Source organism: Mesitornis unicolor, unplaced genomic scaffold (genome assembly GCF_000695765.1).
Source record: "Mesitornis unicolor isolate BGI_N332 unplaced genomic scaffold, ASM69576v1 scaffold11202, whole genome shotgun sequence".
Classification (NCBI taxonomy): domain Eukaryota; kingdom Metazoa; phylum Chordata; class Aves; order Mesitornithiformes; family Mesitornithidae; genus Mesitornis; species Mesitornis unicolor.
Window position 1 is genome coordinate 7336 of NW_010171229.1, and position 14254 is coordinate 21589.

Sequence of the window (14254 nt, forward strand, 5' to 3'; positions counted from 1 at the left end):
AGTTCTCTTTTGCATTTTAGGTGCCTGCAAGCAGGTCTGGGCTTAAAGGACACAATAACTCAAACTCTAAGACAATTACACCCTCCTAAAAAAAATTTAAAAAACCCTATGGCCACAATATTCTTGAATCTTGATACTGGCCATGTGAACATTTTATTTTCGTACACAGCTGCACATGTATATATGCATGTTCAGCACTTTTTCTGTCAGCACACTTACATCCAGCTATCGATTTAGTGCCAAATTTAAGCGGGTCTGTCTCTTATTGAGTTGAACTGATGGTAGAAAATGCCACTTGTCAGAGAAGGCTGGAGAATCAGTCTCAAAATAAATACCATCCCCAGGATTATTATGGCTTGGAAGAATTTAAAGAACTCAAGTCCCTGATGTTTGCAAAAAGAAAAGGCCTTTGGAAATGCCCTCGCATCAATACTTTTAACCTATTTTGAATAAAAAATATATATTATTTATAAAATAAAGAGAGCAGGCCAAAGAACACTGGCCAGAACTGCTCTATAAAACTGTTCTGTTCACTCCATAACTTAAGTTGATAAAGCCTTGCAACATCTGGGTAGCAGGATTTCTGGAGAAGCGCTCTGGAACGCAGATTCCAGTCAGACAACATTTCATGGTGTTTTTCTCATCTTGAGGATCCACTTATGTTCTGCCCCTCAAAACTGAAGTCCATGCCAAGAGAAGGGATGCTGCCTCCTGGGAGGGAAGCTGCAATTTAAATAAAAATGGGCAACTGTAAGCAGTGACTTGACGAGCAGTAGATGGCTGTGTCTGTCACGACTGTATCTGTACCTTCCCACACCATTCACGAGAAACTGAGTAAACTTCCAGTCTTGTCACTGTGCAAGTTAATGGCAAGAGCCATTCCTGCCACATTTACCAGAGGAGCTGCCAGGTTTGTATCCTCCCCTACAAACAGTGCTTTTGGCTCTTCAGTTAACATCCAGCCCGGGGCTACTGGATAAACACCGTTTTCTTTTAAGTTCTCTTACACAATAAATTTCTGGGCAAGATGGGGAAATATTGATGAAATACTACCATGCATCAACACGATACTGTGGTGAGGGTCTCTGCCCATCAGCGGGCACATCCCTGTCCCTTTGCACTGCTCCAAAGCCAGCGTGGTCTGCACTCCCCAGCTGTCAGCACTGGGGGACTCTGCCCACGCGCTGTGGAGCGTGCCACTGTTAAACCCAAAGCTTGCCTACCCATTTCCCTGCAGAGCAGCTGTTTTGAAGGTAATGAAGAAAGAAATACTGACCTTTCGGAACAAGCTCTATCCTGCTGCATATTACAACTGCTATGTCTCCCTTTCTATGGCAAGGGATGAAGCTTCACCAGTATCTGTAGAATGAAAAACGAAGCAGTTAGAGGTAAGTAAATCTGTTTTTCTCACTGAGAATATATTTTGCACTATGTGTGGGAGTGTGTTTTTAAAAATCATTCTAAATAAAAATAGACAACCACTTGTCAGAGCTAACTGAACAGCAGTTCTTAAACTGAAATTACTGTATTACAGGCTATTACAAAACTATGTCACAAGCTTTAAAGCCAGAAAGGCAAACAGATCTTTTGGTTTGATGGAACATTTCAGGCCTCTCTAATTAGAAAATTATATTGCTTTACTTCTACTGTTTAAGATGGAACCTGAAAACACTAAGCTTAGAGCATTTCATGTGCTGATGCCTTACAAAAAGAAAAAGCAACGGTGAGAAAACAGGAAGAGTAAAACATCATCCGTGCCTACACCACAGTTTCCCAAAACCCTTCTGTCAGATGGGAGTAGGTGCCTGCAGACATCTTACACTGGTGTTGGCTGTTCAGTTTGAAAATCCTGAGCTCATGGTAATACATGATGGCCCAAATGCAGGAATGGCAACAAGCAGCGTCAAATAGCAATTTGCCACAGAACTTTCATTAAATTTTCTCTGTGAAGGTAAAGAAACAAAACCAAAAGCAAGCACTTCCCCCTTTCCACTCAATGCTACATACACAATAAATACATTTGTCTAGACCTCTTGTTTCCTTATGATGTATAAAAAGAATCAGTGCTATTTCCATTATCAAGTTATTATCATATTTATTAGCACAGACATCCATTTCACCATGCAAAATTTAATACATCTACCCAGATGGGACGTCCCAGAGAACAGCCCTCTGTTCTGTTACTTCTTGGAGTAAGATTACAAACTATTTTCCACTGAGAAAGACAAGTAGAACAGAACAGACTATTTCAGTTGGAAGGGACCTACAACAATCATTGAGTCCAACTGCCTGTAAGTGCCATCTATTTTATAAGCACTATAAATTGTGGGACTTCACATAAACTCCAGATTCAGATTCTGGGGTCTGATCTGGCCAGAAGTCATCTCACTGGTAAACGTTTTCATACTTAATTATTGATTCAGAGAACTTTGTAAAAGTTGGAAGACATTCTGACTGATTCCTGAAGGAGTTATTTTTTACTCCTAAAGGATCCAATTTGTGTTACATTATTATTGCCAAAACGTATAGAACAAAACAGGAAGAACAGGTCCTTTTCTAACACAAACCCATGAACTAATTAAAGCAGTTAATCTGAAGAAAAGCTGAAATAAGCCTCTTCAGTCCTGTTGACAAAATCCTGGAGTGTATTTTCACATCGGTATGTGAAGCGTGCTATGGAGACCAGCGCATAGCAGGGCATGCATAGAAACCAAACGAACTTCTTTACCCTTGTAATAAAGCTGAACAAACAAAGTATAAAGTCCTGAACATATCACTGCATTCAGGTGTTTGCATGCACGTTTTCACAAACTCAGAGGGGATAAATGCACTTTAAAAAAATCTCTTAAGTATTTTCATTTTTACAGGCACAACTTTATGTCTCCAATAGCTGTGCTGCATGCAGCAGTATTTACATATAAATGCACTCAGTGGAAATTTCATTGTCTCTCTGCAACTTGAAACAACCCCTCAGTTCATTTACTTGCAAGTAGAAAGCTATTAAAAAAAATTAACAAAGAGCTGACCCCAAAGGAGGGCTTATTTTTAATCTGTGTGTGTTCGTCACGTCAGAGCTGCCCAGTGACTTAGCCAAGACCATTTTTAAAAATTTTATTAGCTCTTATAATTAATCCATTAGTCACTGCAGGTCATGACACAACTCATTTCCTTCAGCGTTATCTTACCATGAGGCTCTTCGTCTACGCCGTCATCTTCCCACTGCTCTTCACTTGCCAGGAGAGGATTCTGAGCTTCACACACAGCTCTCATTGGGAAGAAATGGCCATCACCCTGGCTGCATGGAAAAAGGCAGAGAAAGACACTGTAAAAAGCAGCAAGTGACCCTAAGGATGACAACTTCTACACGTTTTCTGTTTCTACAAGTTTTCTGTTGCCTGTATTTCCAATGTTTACTTAAAATTATTCTTAAGTTTTGAAAAATACTGCGTTTATCTTTTGTGGCAGCTCAGATACCAAGTTCTACTAGCAAGTTGCTTTGGTCCTTCAAGTTCTCTGGAGAATAAAAGTTCAAACCAATAGCCTGGAATTAAGCAATTTTTAACAGAACTTAAATATGCCTCACTTGCTCAAGTCATTTGGATATAGAAAAAAAAAACCAACAGAAAAAACCTAGAGAGAACTAGAACTGATGGGGGAACTAAGGAAAACATTTACGTAGAAGCAGCAATTTCTACCATAGGTATGAATTTTCTCAATTTATACCACAGATTCTTCAGGGCAGAAACACAGCACATTTAGTCCTCAAAAACCTTTCCCTTCCAGACTTGTGGTGCACAGGATTCACTCGGATGATGTTTGTTGGTGCACTGATAATGATGCACAGCAGCAGTCAGCCAAGCCACACAATAATAGCACCACAGCTGAGGCCGTAGCAGACATTTTGAAGTCAGTCCCTTCAGTTAATTACATCAGCTTTTAGCACTGACTCAATTATTACTCACCTAGAGGCAATAGGTAGGAACCAGAGCTTTTTTTCTTCTCCAAACACTTGCTGAAGATTCTTGACAAAGCCAAGATTGAATCCATTTTTATCTGGGCCATTCTGAAACACTGGAGCTGAGAAAGCCTCTGCACACAGAAAAAAAAATGAAAATCAATGCCAAATACTGTGAAACAGGACTGTGCATGTTGCAGCCATCCAAAGAAAACATCATTTCACAGATTATGAGCTACCATTACAAAGACACAACAGTTGGAGATAATAGTGTCTTCATTTTGAAAGCCTGTAAAGACTTTTGAACTGAAGGTAGGAATTTGGTCTTGCAAATGAACCATATGGAACAGTAAAACCAAACCGCAAATGGTTTGTTTAATCTGGAGAACAGAGTTAAAAGATCTTTGAGCGAGACTTGTTGAAATTCACTGGTTAGAAATTTCTAAGTAAAAAAACCCTGCAGAATTAAGTAGGTTGGTCTTCAATGGCTATTTCAGAAGAGGCACTGGAGATTTAAATTGCCTCATTCATTAATGATATAATGAAGTAGCATTAGGAACAAACATGCGCAAATAGACCCTCTGTTCTGGTGAGACAAAATTAAGAAAAGAGAGGGGAGCAGAACCTGGAGTGTACTGGAAAATGCCATCTACCTTCTAAGCTGCTGCCAGAGATCTGGTGTTCATGGACAGATGAGCTTCAGTGCTCCTTGATAGGAGTTTTAAAGTTAATAACTATACAAAATCTAAATATTTACTCAACCTCTTGATATTGTGTGTTTTGTTGTGAAACTTAATCCAAAATCATCCTGTTTCAGATTTTCATTTCATCGGGTTTACAGTCATAACCTCTTTGCCTTTGTCAGTGAAGGACACTGTTTTCTCTCAACCTTACTAAGCTGTTTTAGGATGCACTCCAGCATAGAAGCATAAAGAACCATGATTCCTGAAAAGCTGCACTGATTTCACACCAAATGTAGTTATACATATGCATAACATTTTTATAATTGGGCTTTTACGCTTTAAGGCTTTCATTTCCCTAACAAAGCTTTTGTTACACCAGCTACTAAATGCAGCTCAGTTGAAGTGACAAATTTCTGCTGCATTGTGCCAAGATTTCCAATCTTCCTCCCCTCAAACTCCAGAGGAAATGCACAGAAGTAGAACACAAATGCCTTTTTATTTTTTTAATTTTTTCTTCTAACAGCACTTCTGGTTTGTCTTACCTAAAGAAGACAGACAGAAGAGTCTTACCTAAAGTAGATCTGTTTCTACTAACGAGCCAACAGTGGTAGCCAAACAGAAACATGAGGCTTACGAAGAACATGACTGCCACAAAGAGAAGGAAAAGGATGTGAAATTTGGAACGTCCATTGGTCAGTTCACCCTGGAAAGAAAAGCAACACAGGACAAGTCAAAAGAACAAATAAAAGCTGGAAATTCTTTGTTTCTAGAGAGAAGCACTGCTAGAGCCAACGAACTACAACTAACTAAAGCAGAAAGAGTGGGGGTTTGCCACGAGCTTCTTGTATGTAACAGAGCTTTTTGTATGTAACCACAGCCTCCCACCTGGGCACAAGGAACATGCCCTGGGCCCACGGGGAAATAAGTAGGCCCAAAGTCTTGAAGCCCTGTTTATGTCCTGCTGAGGTTCATGGCCACATATTACAATTCTGCACCTCTTGCAACATAAGACATGCCAAGAGAACCTGACCTCTGTAGCTACAGCATTAGAACTGAGCACAGATGGTTTGGAAAAGTTTAAAAGCCAAGCGGGGTCTTAGACTCGGAAGAAATGTTTATTTCCTTCTCCAGTAGAAGAGGCAAGTGCCGGAGATCCTCACAAGCGGGCATCTGCACTTAGGCTGTGGGGACCTCAAAGCAAAAATATTACTTCTCAGCCTTTGCTCATCCCATATATGCAGCCACAGAGCTCAAGCCTCTCTGCCTTTCTTAGCATCAGAAACAATTCCTGCTTGTGTCCCATGAACATCCCAGGAGGCATTTTATATACATTAGAAATGTAATCAATTAATGCACAGCAAAGTTAAATTAAACACAGTCATACAGAGTTAGCAGCAGAGGAGACTTAAAAAAAACCTAGAGACATAAGGCCAGTTTCTTACTGGAGCTGTCAGTTGGCATTGCTTGCATATGAGTTATTGATAACTGAATAAAAAGCATATGTAATTTCAGTCAAATTTTAAAATTAGAAAGGAGTCATAGGGGAATTAGAAAATGAAGAAGCCTTTTTGATATTATTCAGTAAATATGTAAAAATCAATGCCAGGATTTCGTACTTGGATGCCAAAGATTCTGAGATACACACATGTAAAAACAAGATGAGGAAGAGCAGATAACTTTTTTTTTTTCTCCAAGCAGTGGAACAGGCTGCCCAGGGAAGTGGGGGAGCTACCAACCCTGCCGGTATTTAAAAGCCAGGTAGATGTGGCACTTCAAGACATGGTTTAGTGGTGGACTTGGCAGTGCTGGGTTAATGACTGGACTTGATGATCTCAAAGGTGTTTTGCAATCTAAATGATTCAGTGATTCTTTGCCAGAAGCTAACTCTACAGTTTGAAATTCCTGAAGTCGCTTCTCGCTTTGTGCGTTTCAGACATAGAATGGAGTTATACTCAGAAAAGGGCACAGGAAAATACCCTACAGAAGAAATGCAGACCTTCCATTGACCAAAAGCACAAAAAGCAACAGGAGCGACTGCCCCCCACCAGACTCGCAGGATATGACAAGTAACCAGATTTCACAACTTACTGTCCAATACTTAATGAAATACTTGAAGACTGTTGCAGCAATATACAAGCAATACAACAAAGAATAGGCTAAGAAGAGTAGAAAGAATTTGTAGTTAGAAAATCCAATGCAGTTATTCACCCTAGAGAACAAAAGCAAAGTCGGAGTCAGGATATGCACAGCACACAGTTGTAACACAATGAGCACTACAATTGAGCACTACAATTGATTTGGTTTTATTAAGCCTCTTGATTTTACAGCACAATTTCATCAATAAAGAGCTCCCTGTAGTGGTCAAAATGAAACAGAACTAAGTCTTCTTGCTTTTCACTTGAAGACTTCTTGCTATGTCAAGCAAAAGGACAAATCTGTCACTCAGATTACTCATGCAATTCCTCGTGTGTGTGTCTTGCCTGCAAAGGTTATCAGATCTGGGATTTCTGTCTTACTTTATTCATTTGCAAGACTCAGGAGCCAGATTCACCACTGCTCATTTGTTTATATATAAAACAAATAAAACCAAATTTGGTTTTAATTCTCTATTGAAAAGACAATGCTAAAAAGGAACAAGCGAATGCAGAAAAAAATGGTGTTTGACTCAAAACTCAGCTTTGAAAAATCCTCTAAAATTTAGGATTACCAGGAAAACCAAAGTTGGTTTTAATTCTCCATTCATGCAGAAAAAAATGGTGTTTGACTCAAAACTCAGCTTTGAAAAATCCTCTAAAATTTAGGATTACCAGGGAGATACAGGTGGGGACATGTTTGTGTTGCTTCTCATTTCTGAAGTTTTCCTTTTAAAAAAATGAGGAGTTTAAGAAATTCAGTGGCAGTAATTCTCAAAAAGTATAAAGCTTAATTTATCCACGCACCATTCTACACAAGGTGTCTGACCATGCACAGGTGGCAGGCACCATTTCAGAAACAGCTGCGTGCAAATATTATTACTGAAAGCAAGCACCGACTGCATGCGGAAACGATTATACACCCAACATTAAAGGCTAAGTTGAAGTCTCCTTAGAATTTGAATAACGGTGAAAGAGTGAATTAGCAGTTGGGGTTTCAATTCTATTGATGTAACAGCTTTTTTTACACATAGTTCATGGAACAAACACGTTCTGTCTTTCAAAATATCAAACATTCCAGGCAATTTCAAAGTGTAATTATTTCATAAATTTCCCAACGTAAGAGACGCAAGAGGCATACAGGCACAAATCTGTGGAAGAAATGCATCTGAACAGCCTCTCTCTTCAGAAAATTACAAACCAGTATGTAGAACATACCACGGACAGTGATGATCCATTTTTAGCACACATCTGCAAAAGGACAAAAAGAAAAACGGAAGATTTTTATTTGGTACTTAATTGCCAGCTGCAGGTCAACAGCAAGAGCGTCTGGTTTTTGCGAGATTTGTACATGACACAAACTCAAGATGATACCGTTTATTTGATTTTTTTTAAGGTAGGTATCATTTTAAGATGGAACATTCCTTACTTTTTCAAGATCAAGCCTTGGTGCTCTGCAAGATAAAAAGAAAATTATTTCTGCCCTAGAGGGCTTAAAGCTTTTGCAAAACACCACATGTAAAGGCCTGGAATGTTTTTTTTTTTTAAAGGGTGAACACTGTAGTTTATTTTAGCCTGCCTGGGTTAATCAGTTAATTTTCACTAGGTGGCAAGCTTTCTAGCAACTTAACGCTGATACACTTGGAGGTGTGGGAATTGCCAGCACTTCAGGGCCACAAAGAGCAGAGATGCAAATGCTAAGGCTGTCACACACCAACATCCACTGCTGCCTGCAGCTGGGACAGAGGAACCTGGGACCTTGGTGTGAAAAAAGACACGTGAAGGACCAGCCCATTCATGTAACTTTGTGGTGACGATATTCCCTGCAGTGAAAAACAACCCAGGAACTTACATGGCACAAATGGAGCAATGGTGACAACGATCAGGTTTTATCAGCTGGCATCTGTCACAGAATCGAACACCTGAAATTAGAGACACATTAACACCAAGTAATAGAACAGTGTTCTGTTCTCACGTTAGTTAATATTCTGCCAATCTCCTAACCATTCATATTCTTTCCTGTGTCACTTCAAAAGAATGCATTTGCAGCTGATTTCCGCTGCCAGGTCATGGTCAGCTGAGCAATGCCCATCATGCTTCTGGAGGCTTGCAGATACGGGCAGAAATCCTGACCACAAAATATACAACCAGCTTAAAAGTCAATGACATGAAACTGGACACTTCTCTCTGGCCTCCACATTTACTCAGACTTTACACATACTCCATTTTGATCACTGCCTGTTGAGCAGCTCCTTACTTCAGAACCCTTTGGCTTGTCTGACAGAAATGAACAGGTCAGAGCTTCCACTATGAACACAGATTTGGTTTTGGCTTTGAAAGGAGAGCAGTACACACTTAATCACAGAACAGGGTCCAAAAATCTGCTCACAGAATTATGTCCTGCACGTCTAAGCCAGACTCCATTTTAAGTACAAATGACTACAGATTTTGTCAATCTATTACTAAAAGAAGACATAACAAGTAGGCTTTTGAGCTGAAATACAAAGGGTAACATATTGCTTCTAAAGACAGCACCTGGCACTCCACTGAAGATGAACAGAAGTGTTCAAACCTTTTTGCTTTCCCAAACATAAAACTTGAGTGAGAAGGTATTAAAATTATTCACACAAGCGTTACTCAGCACATGCACTGGCACCAGGAACACCCTGCTCGTTGGCACTATCATCTGGATTGCCAGCATACGCTACTTTAGCACGCTCGGTTACACTTAGAGAAACCAAGCTCTCTGGTAGCTCACCTCCATTCCCCGTTCTTGTGTACACCGGCAACTTCCTTGCAATTTCTGCGAGAATTTGTCTCTGCACCTCCGGCCTTTCTTCATTTTCATAGCGTTCTTTGTCAGTGTAGGATATATGGTACTAGAAGCAGAAGTCACGAGAGGAGCAGTTACCCACAGGTAGCAGAGAAAGTATTTCACATACAGCCAAGTTAGGAAACATTTTTACCCCCCTGCTGCTTTTACTGATATTAATCTAATGTGAAAAGACGTTTGTTAAGAAGATAAAGACAGGAAGCGCTGTACAGCCAGAATACTATGTGATACATCAGTAAGAAATGCAAAAGTGAAATTAAGATCACAAAAGAACGTACTAGAATAGATCAACTAGACTGAAGGATCTTTGAGTTCTCTGTAGCATCCCCACTTTCACTCTGCAATGAAGGAAAACCACACTCTTACCTTTTTGCCTGGCTGCACCGGGCGAGTAAAAACAGACTTCCAATATGTCCACACAAAGAGCACAAAAAGAATATGGAATATCGTCAGATAGGCCACTAAAAAAAAAACCAAAAAACAAACCCAAAATAAAAACCAGAAGCAGAACAATGACTTCTTAAGCAAAAGTCTCATTCGTAATGGGCATAATTCTAATCTTTCACAAAAATGACAAGAAAAATAAAGAGGGGGGGGAAATATTCACAGTACCAATCAGTATTAAAATACAGCTAAACCTTATGGTCAGAGGATCAGTAGAATTTCCCCATATCCTAGGCACAGGCAAAGCAGAACTGCCTGGTGCTGAGCAGCATAAAGGTTAATACTGCGATACTCCAGCATCTCCAAAGTTGGGGTTCAGCTGCTACCAAATGCACTTAGAATCACAGTACCATACCAGCAGTGTACTACCCACCCGTGCAATGCATTTTTCACCACTTACAAGAGTTGGGAGAAATAACATGCTCTAGCAGAGCTTTATATCATCAGAAAAAATAAAATCTCTTATTAAACGTCTTTTAGATCTGCTGCAGTTGATAAAGTAAAACAAATCAGGAAAACATCCCTCAAATTGAGCAAAACAGTCTTGTGATTACTGAGAAAGAATTGTAATCCACGACACAACATCATCACATGAAATCCAGCATGCATCAAGTAATCTTATTTTAATGTGTAAACTCTGTCAAAGCCTTTGGGCAGAAGCACGCCTGCTGCTGCTGAGAAAACCAGAGGCAACACTGACCATTTGACTGTTTTTTCTTTAATACTCGACTCACTGAGACATTTGCAAATGGTTACAAGACAGGTTTATTTAAACACGTCATTTAATTTTATACTACGTGTAGGTGGAGCTCAGTCGTTTTTAAATTAATACATAAGGAGATAAATCTTGCAACAGGTTTAATTTTGTTGATAAAGCAGCTGCACGTTAGAGGAAGCTGACCTGGAGATGCACTAATAGATTAGGCAACTAATAACTTTCTTTGGCTGAATCACCATTAACGCCGCGCTTTCCACAGCTTCTCTGTAACAGTTTCAAATACCAGGGCAGCTCTCTGGTGGAAAGAGCATTCATGTGATGCAGCAACATGAAGGATCTCGAAAGAATCATCTGGCGTTTGTTCTTTGCCAGCTGAAAAGCACTACACCTACCTCCATCCTTCATAACCACGGAAGAAAAATGAAGGTAAGAGGCCATCTGTATTAGCCAAATGCCTCCAAAGCACCTCCAAGAATAAGGAGGAACCCTAAAATGGCCACAAACCCCTTAGTCTTAGAACATGGCTGTGGCATCCAACAACACACCAGTGGAAGCAGTCCCATCAAGTGATCCTGCTGCCCGACTCGTCCAGGGACCTGGCGATACGGCTTCAGGGCCTCACAACCACGGCTGTCAGCCTGTGCTGGCACGTGAAAATGAAAGCGTCCAAGCCAAGGAACAGTGAAGCAGAAACCTTCGCTCTAACTCATCTGTGGTGGTAGCTGGGAGTTACTGTGCTACCACTCAGGGTGTAGTGGTCAACAGAACCACGCAGAAAGTCTGCTGCAAAAAAACATTGAAAATAGCTTTCAGTGGAAAAAAAAGAACAGGTGGGCCACTGTGACTAAACATGGGCATTTCCCAACACATTCAAAAGTTACAGCATGGCTAACAATGCACGCTGTATACTTCACTAGTGCATAATCACAGGAAGAAAACACTGAAAGAGATAAATAAGTTAACACAAAATATTTTTGACATTTTAACTAGCGCAGTTGTGAATCTTTTTACACAAGGACTGAATATCAAATAGCAAACTGAATGCACATACCTTTTTCCACAGGGTTGCTCAGAGTCACTGAAAAAGAAAAAAAAACCATGTCTACAGAGCAAATAGGATTCCCAGAAAAGTTAGTGACAAAAATAGTTTCCATTTGAAATACAGCCATTTTAGGGAAAAATTCATCAGACAAAAAGAGCGCCTGCAGTTCAGCATCAATCAAAAGCATCCACAATTCCTTATTTACACACACAAATGACATGCACAAGATGTTCAATAACTGTTACTTATGCTGTATTTTCCCTTGTTATAAAATATATTTTGTATATTTGCACATTAGAAATATGACAAAAGTAATCCACTGGTGACAGTGATGTGACACAGTTACCAAGGGTCCTCCAGCAACGGCCCAAGCAGCATCTCCACACGTGCACTTTCAGCCTGCTGTACTCGCCTCTAGGTGCTCTTGATCCTCCACCGTAAGCTATGTCCCAGTGCATAAATAAAAACTTACAAATTCGCTCAGCTTTGGCCTAGTCAGCCACAAAGGAGATGCTGTGATGACTCAATTATTTCTACACTTCCTACTAGCTGCGTTTTCACAACCTCTCCTTACTTTATCAGTTCCTCTAACAGAGCCACTTAAAGCAACCAGCAAAGGGTGCACTGCTTAATGTCTACTTCTACTGATTATTTTAAAATCCTTCCATTACCTTAAAAGCCATCATCCAAATTTAACAGAAAAGATAAAGACATCTTTCTTTAACTAAAATGGAATCTTGGAAAGAGGCTCTTCAACACTCACTCTATCACTTTTTTTGTCCTGAGAGCCGGTTTTCAAGTACCTGCATTTCCCAACAGTTACTGTTCAAATCCTAAAATAATTAATTTAGTCATTTCAACTTCTGTATAGATAACCTCCTCCGCACACAGACAGAATACACGAGAGAGAAAGACGGGGCAAAAAAATAGACAGGTGTGGGCAAAGGAGTGATTTTAAGCTGTGATTCTAAGCAGCGAGATGAGCTCCTGCCAGCTTAACCAGCATTAACCAGAACAACACAGGCCCAATCCAATCCCCACTTAAATCAGCAGAGCCTTTCCTAAGAGCTGCACCAAGACATCGAATTAGCCAGTGTTAAATATTACTGAATACGCACAGCACTGCAAAAAGAGACTGAGCATTTCAGGAAAATAAATTGTCACATGGTCTAATCAACAGTTGTGTGCACCTTGCAGATACTGTTCCATGTAAATTCTCGAAAGAAACAGCCCACAATCTCAGAGATGGAATAAAACGTCATGAAGTATTTCGGGGTCTTGCCAGGCTGCCAATTAAAACAGATCAAAGAAGCTGCATTTCATTTTAGTCTCCATCAAGAAAAAACAATAGGTCTTAACTGCATTGGCAACCCTAACAAAGATGTGATTTAAGTTTGCTGTCCGGTACCAGAAGGCAGCTCTTTTCACAGCAATACCTCAACCAACCATTCTGAGAACGTGCGCTTCCCCTGCCTGGCTTACCCTGTCCTGAAGGGAACGAGCCACAGCTCCTCCTCACAGTTTCAAAAGCCCACACTACCAGCTTTTCTGTCCACCTCCACCAGACCGAGCAACTCTTCTCGTGACAGGTGATTGAACACACACTAAACCAGAGCATAATAGAAACAAGAAAGTTTGCAACTTACTATACAGTTAAATTGGTACATTGAACTCACAATTACTAGTCAGGACCAAAAAATTCGTTTTTAAAATTTACAGTTTTCCATGTTACTGCAACAAGTTACTTGACTCGGGAGTGTGAGTTAATGCAACTTATTTTTATTTCCTTTTAAGAAAATGACCGCAATGCGGGGCGTATACTAATTTTTGTTACTGCTGAAACCAGAAATCACGTCTGAACGTTATCAAATGGCAACCACACGGGCTATCACTGTGGGTAGAAATCTTGTTTCCACAAACGTCACTTCCCCGGCTGACACAGAGACGTACAATTCACGGACTCATGACTAAGAGAACCTGCACCACCCGGCCCAGGATACAAATCTTAAAGCAAAACAAGACAATGCACAATAAAAATCGCATTAATTAATCCTCTCATGGACTCGAGTGGCAATAAAGTGCTTCTTCGCATGCACCTGATCCCTTCTGGGCATGCCTGCCCCGTCCCAGGTGTGACCAGGGCATGGGGACACCTGTGCCAGCCGAGGTCCCGCTCGGGTTACAGCCTCCACAGATCCAGCGATCAGCGAGCCCGCCCAGCTGGCGGGACTCCCCGCTCCACACCCCGAGGAGAAGAAAAAGGAGAAGAAAAAGGACGAGAAAGGGGAGAACTCCCCCACCCCGGCGACATGCGGGGTTACGCCTCCTGCGGGCACGGCTTCCGCCGGAATCCCCCGCCAGAGGCGACTCCCGGGACCCTCACGGACCCGCACCGGGAGGGCAGCACCGGGAGGGCCCCCGCTCCCCATCGCACCGGCCCGGCCCCA

At 40.9% G+C, this 14254-nt stretch overlaps 1 protein-coding gene across 1 annotated transcript; it reads right to left on the reverse strand.

The window, feature by feature from the left end:
• Positions 1-1315: 1315 nt before the first annotated feature.
• On the reverse strand, positions 1316-14236 carry LOC104535360 (palmitoyltransferase ZDHHC15-like). Its single transcript, XM_010179970.1, has 12 exons — positions 13961-14236; positions 13348-13411; positions 11817-11843; positions 9970-10064; positions 9529-9649; positions 8623-8692; positions 7989-8021; positions 6727-6847; positions 5209-5341; positions 3963-4089; positions 3186-3295; positions 1316-1359 (listed from the first exon to the last, which is right to left on the reverse strand). The coding sequence occupies exons 1-12, from the start codon at positions 14234-14236 to the stop codon at positions 1316-1318; spliced, it is 1221 nt and encodes a 406-aa protein (XP_010178272.1).
• Positions 14237-14254: the final 18 nt, after the last annotated feature.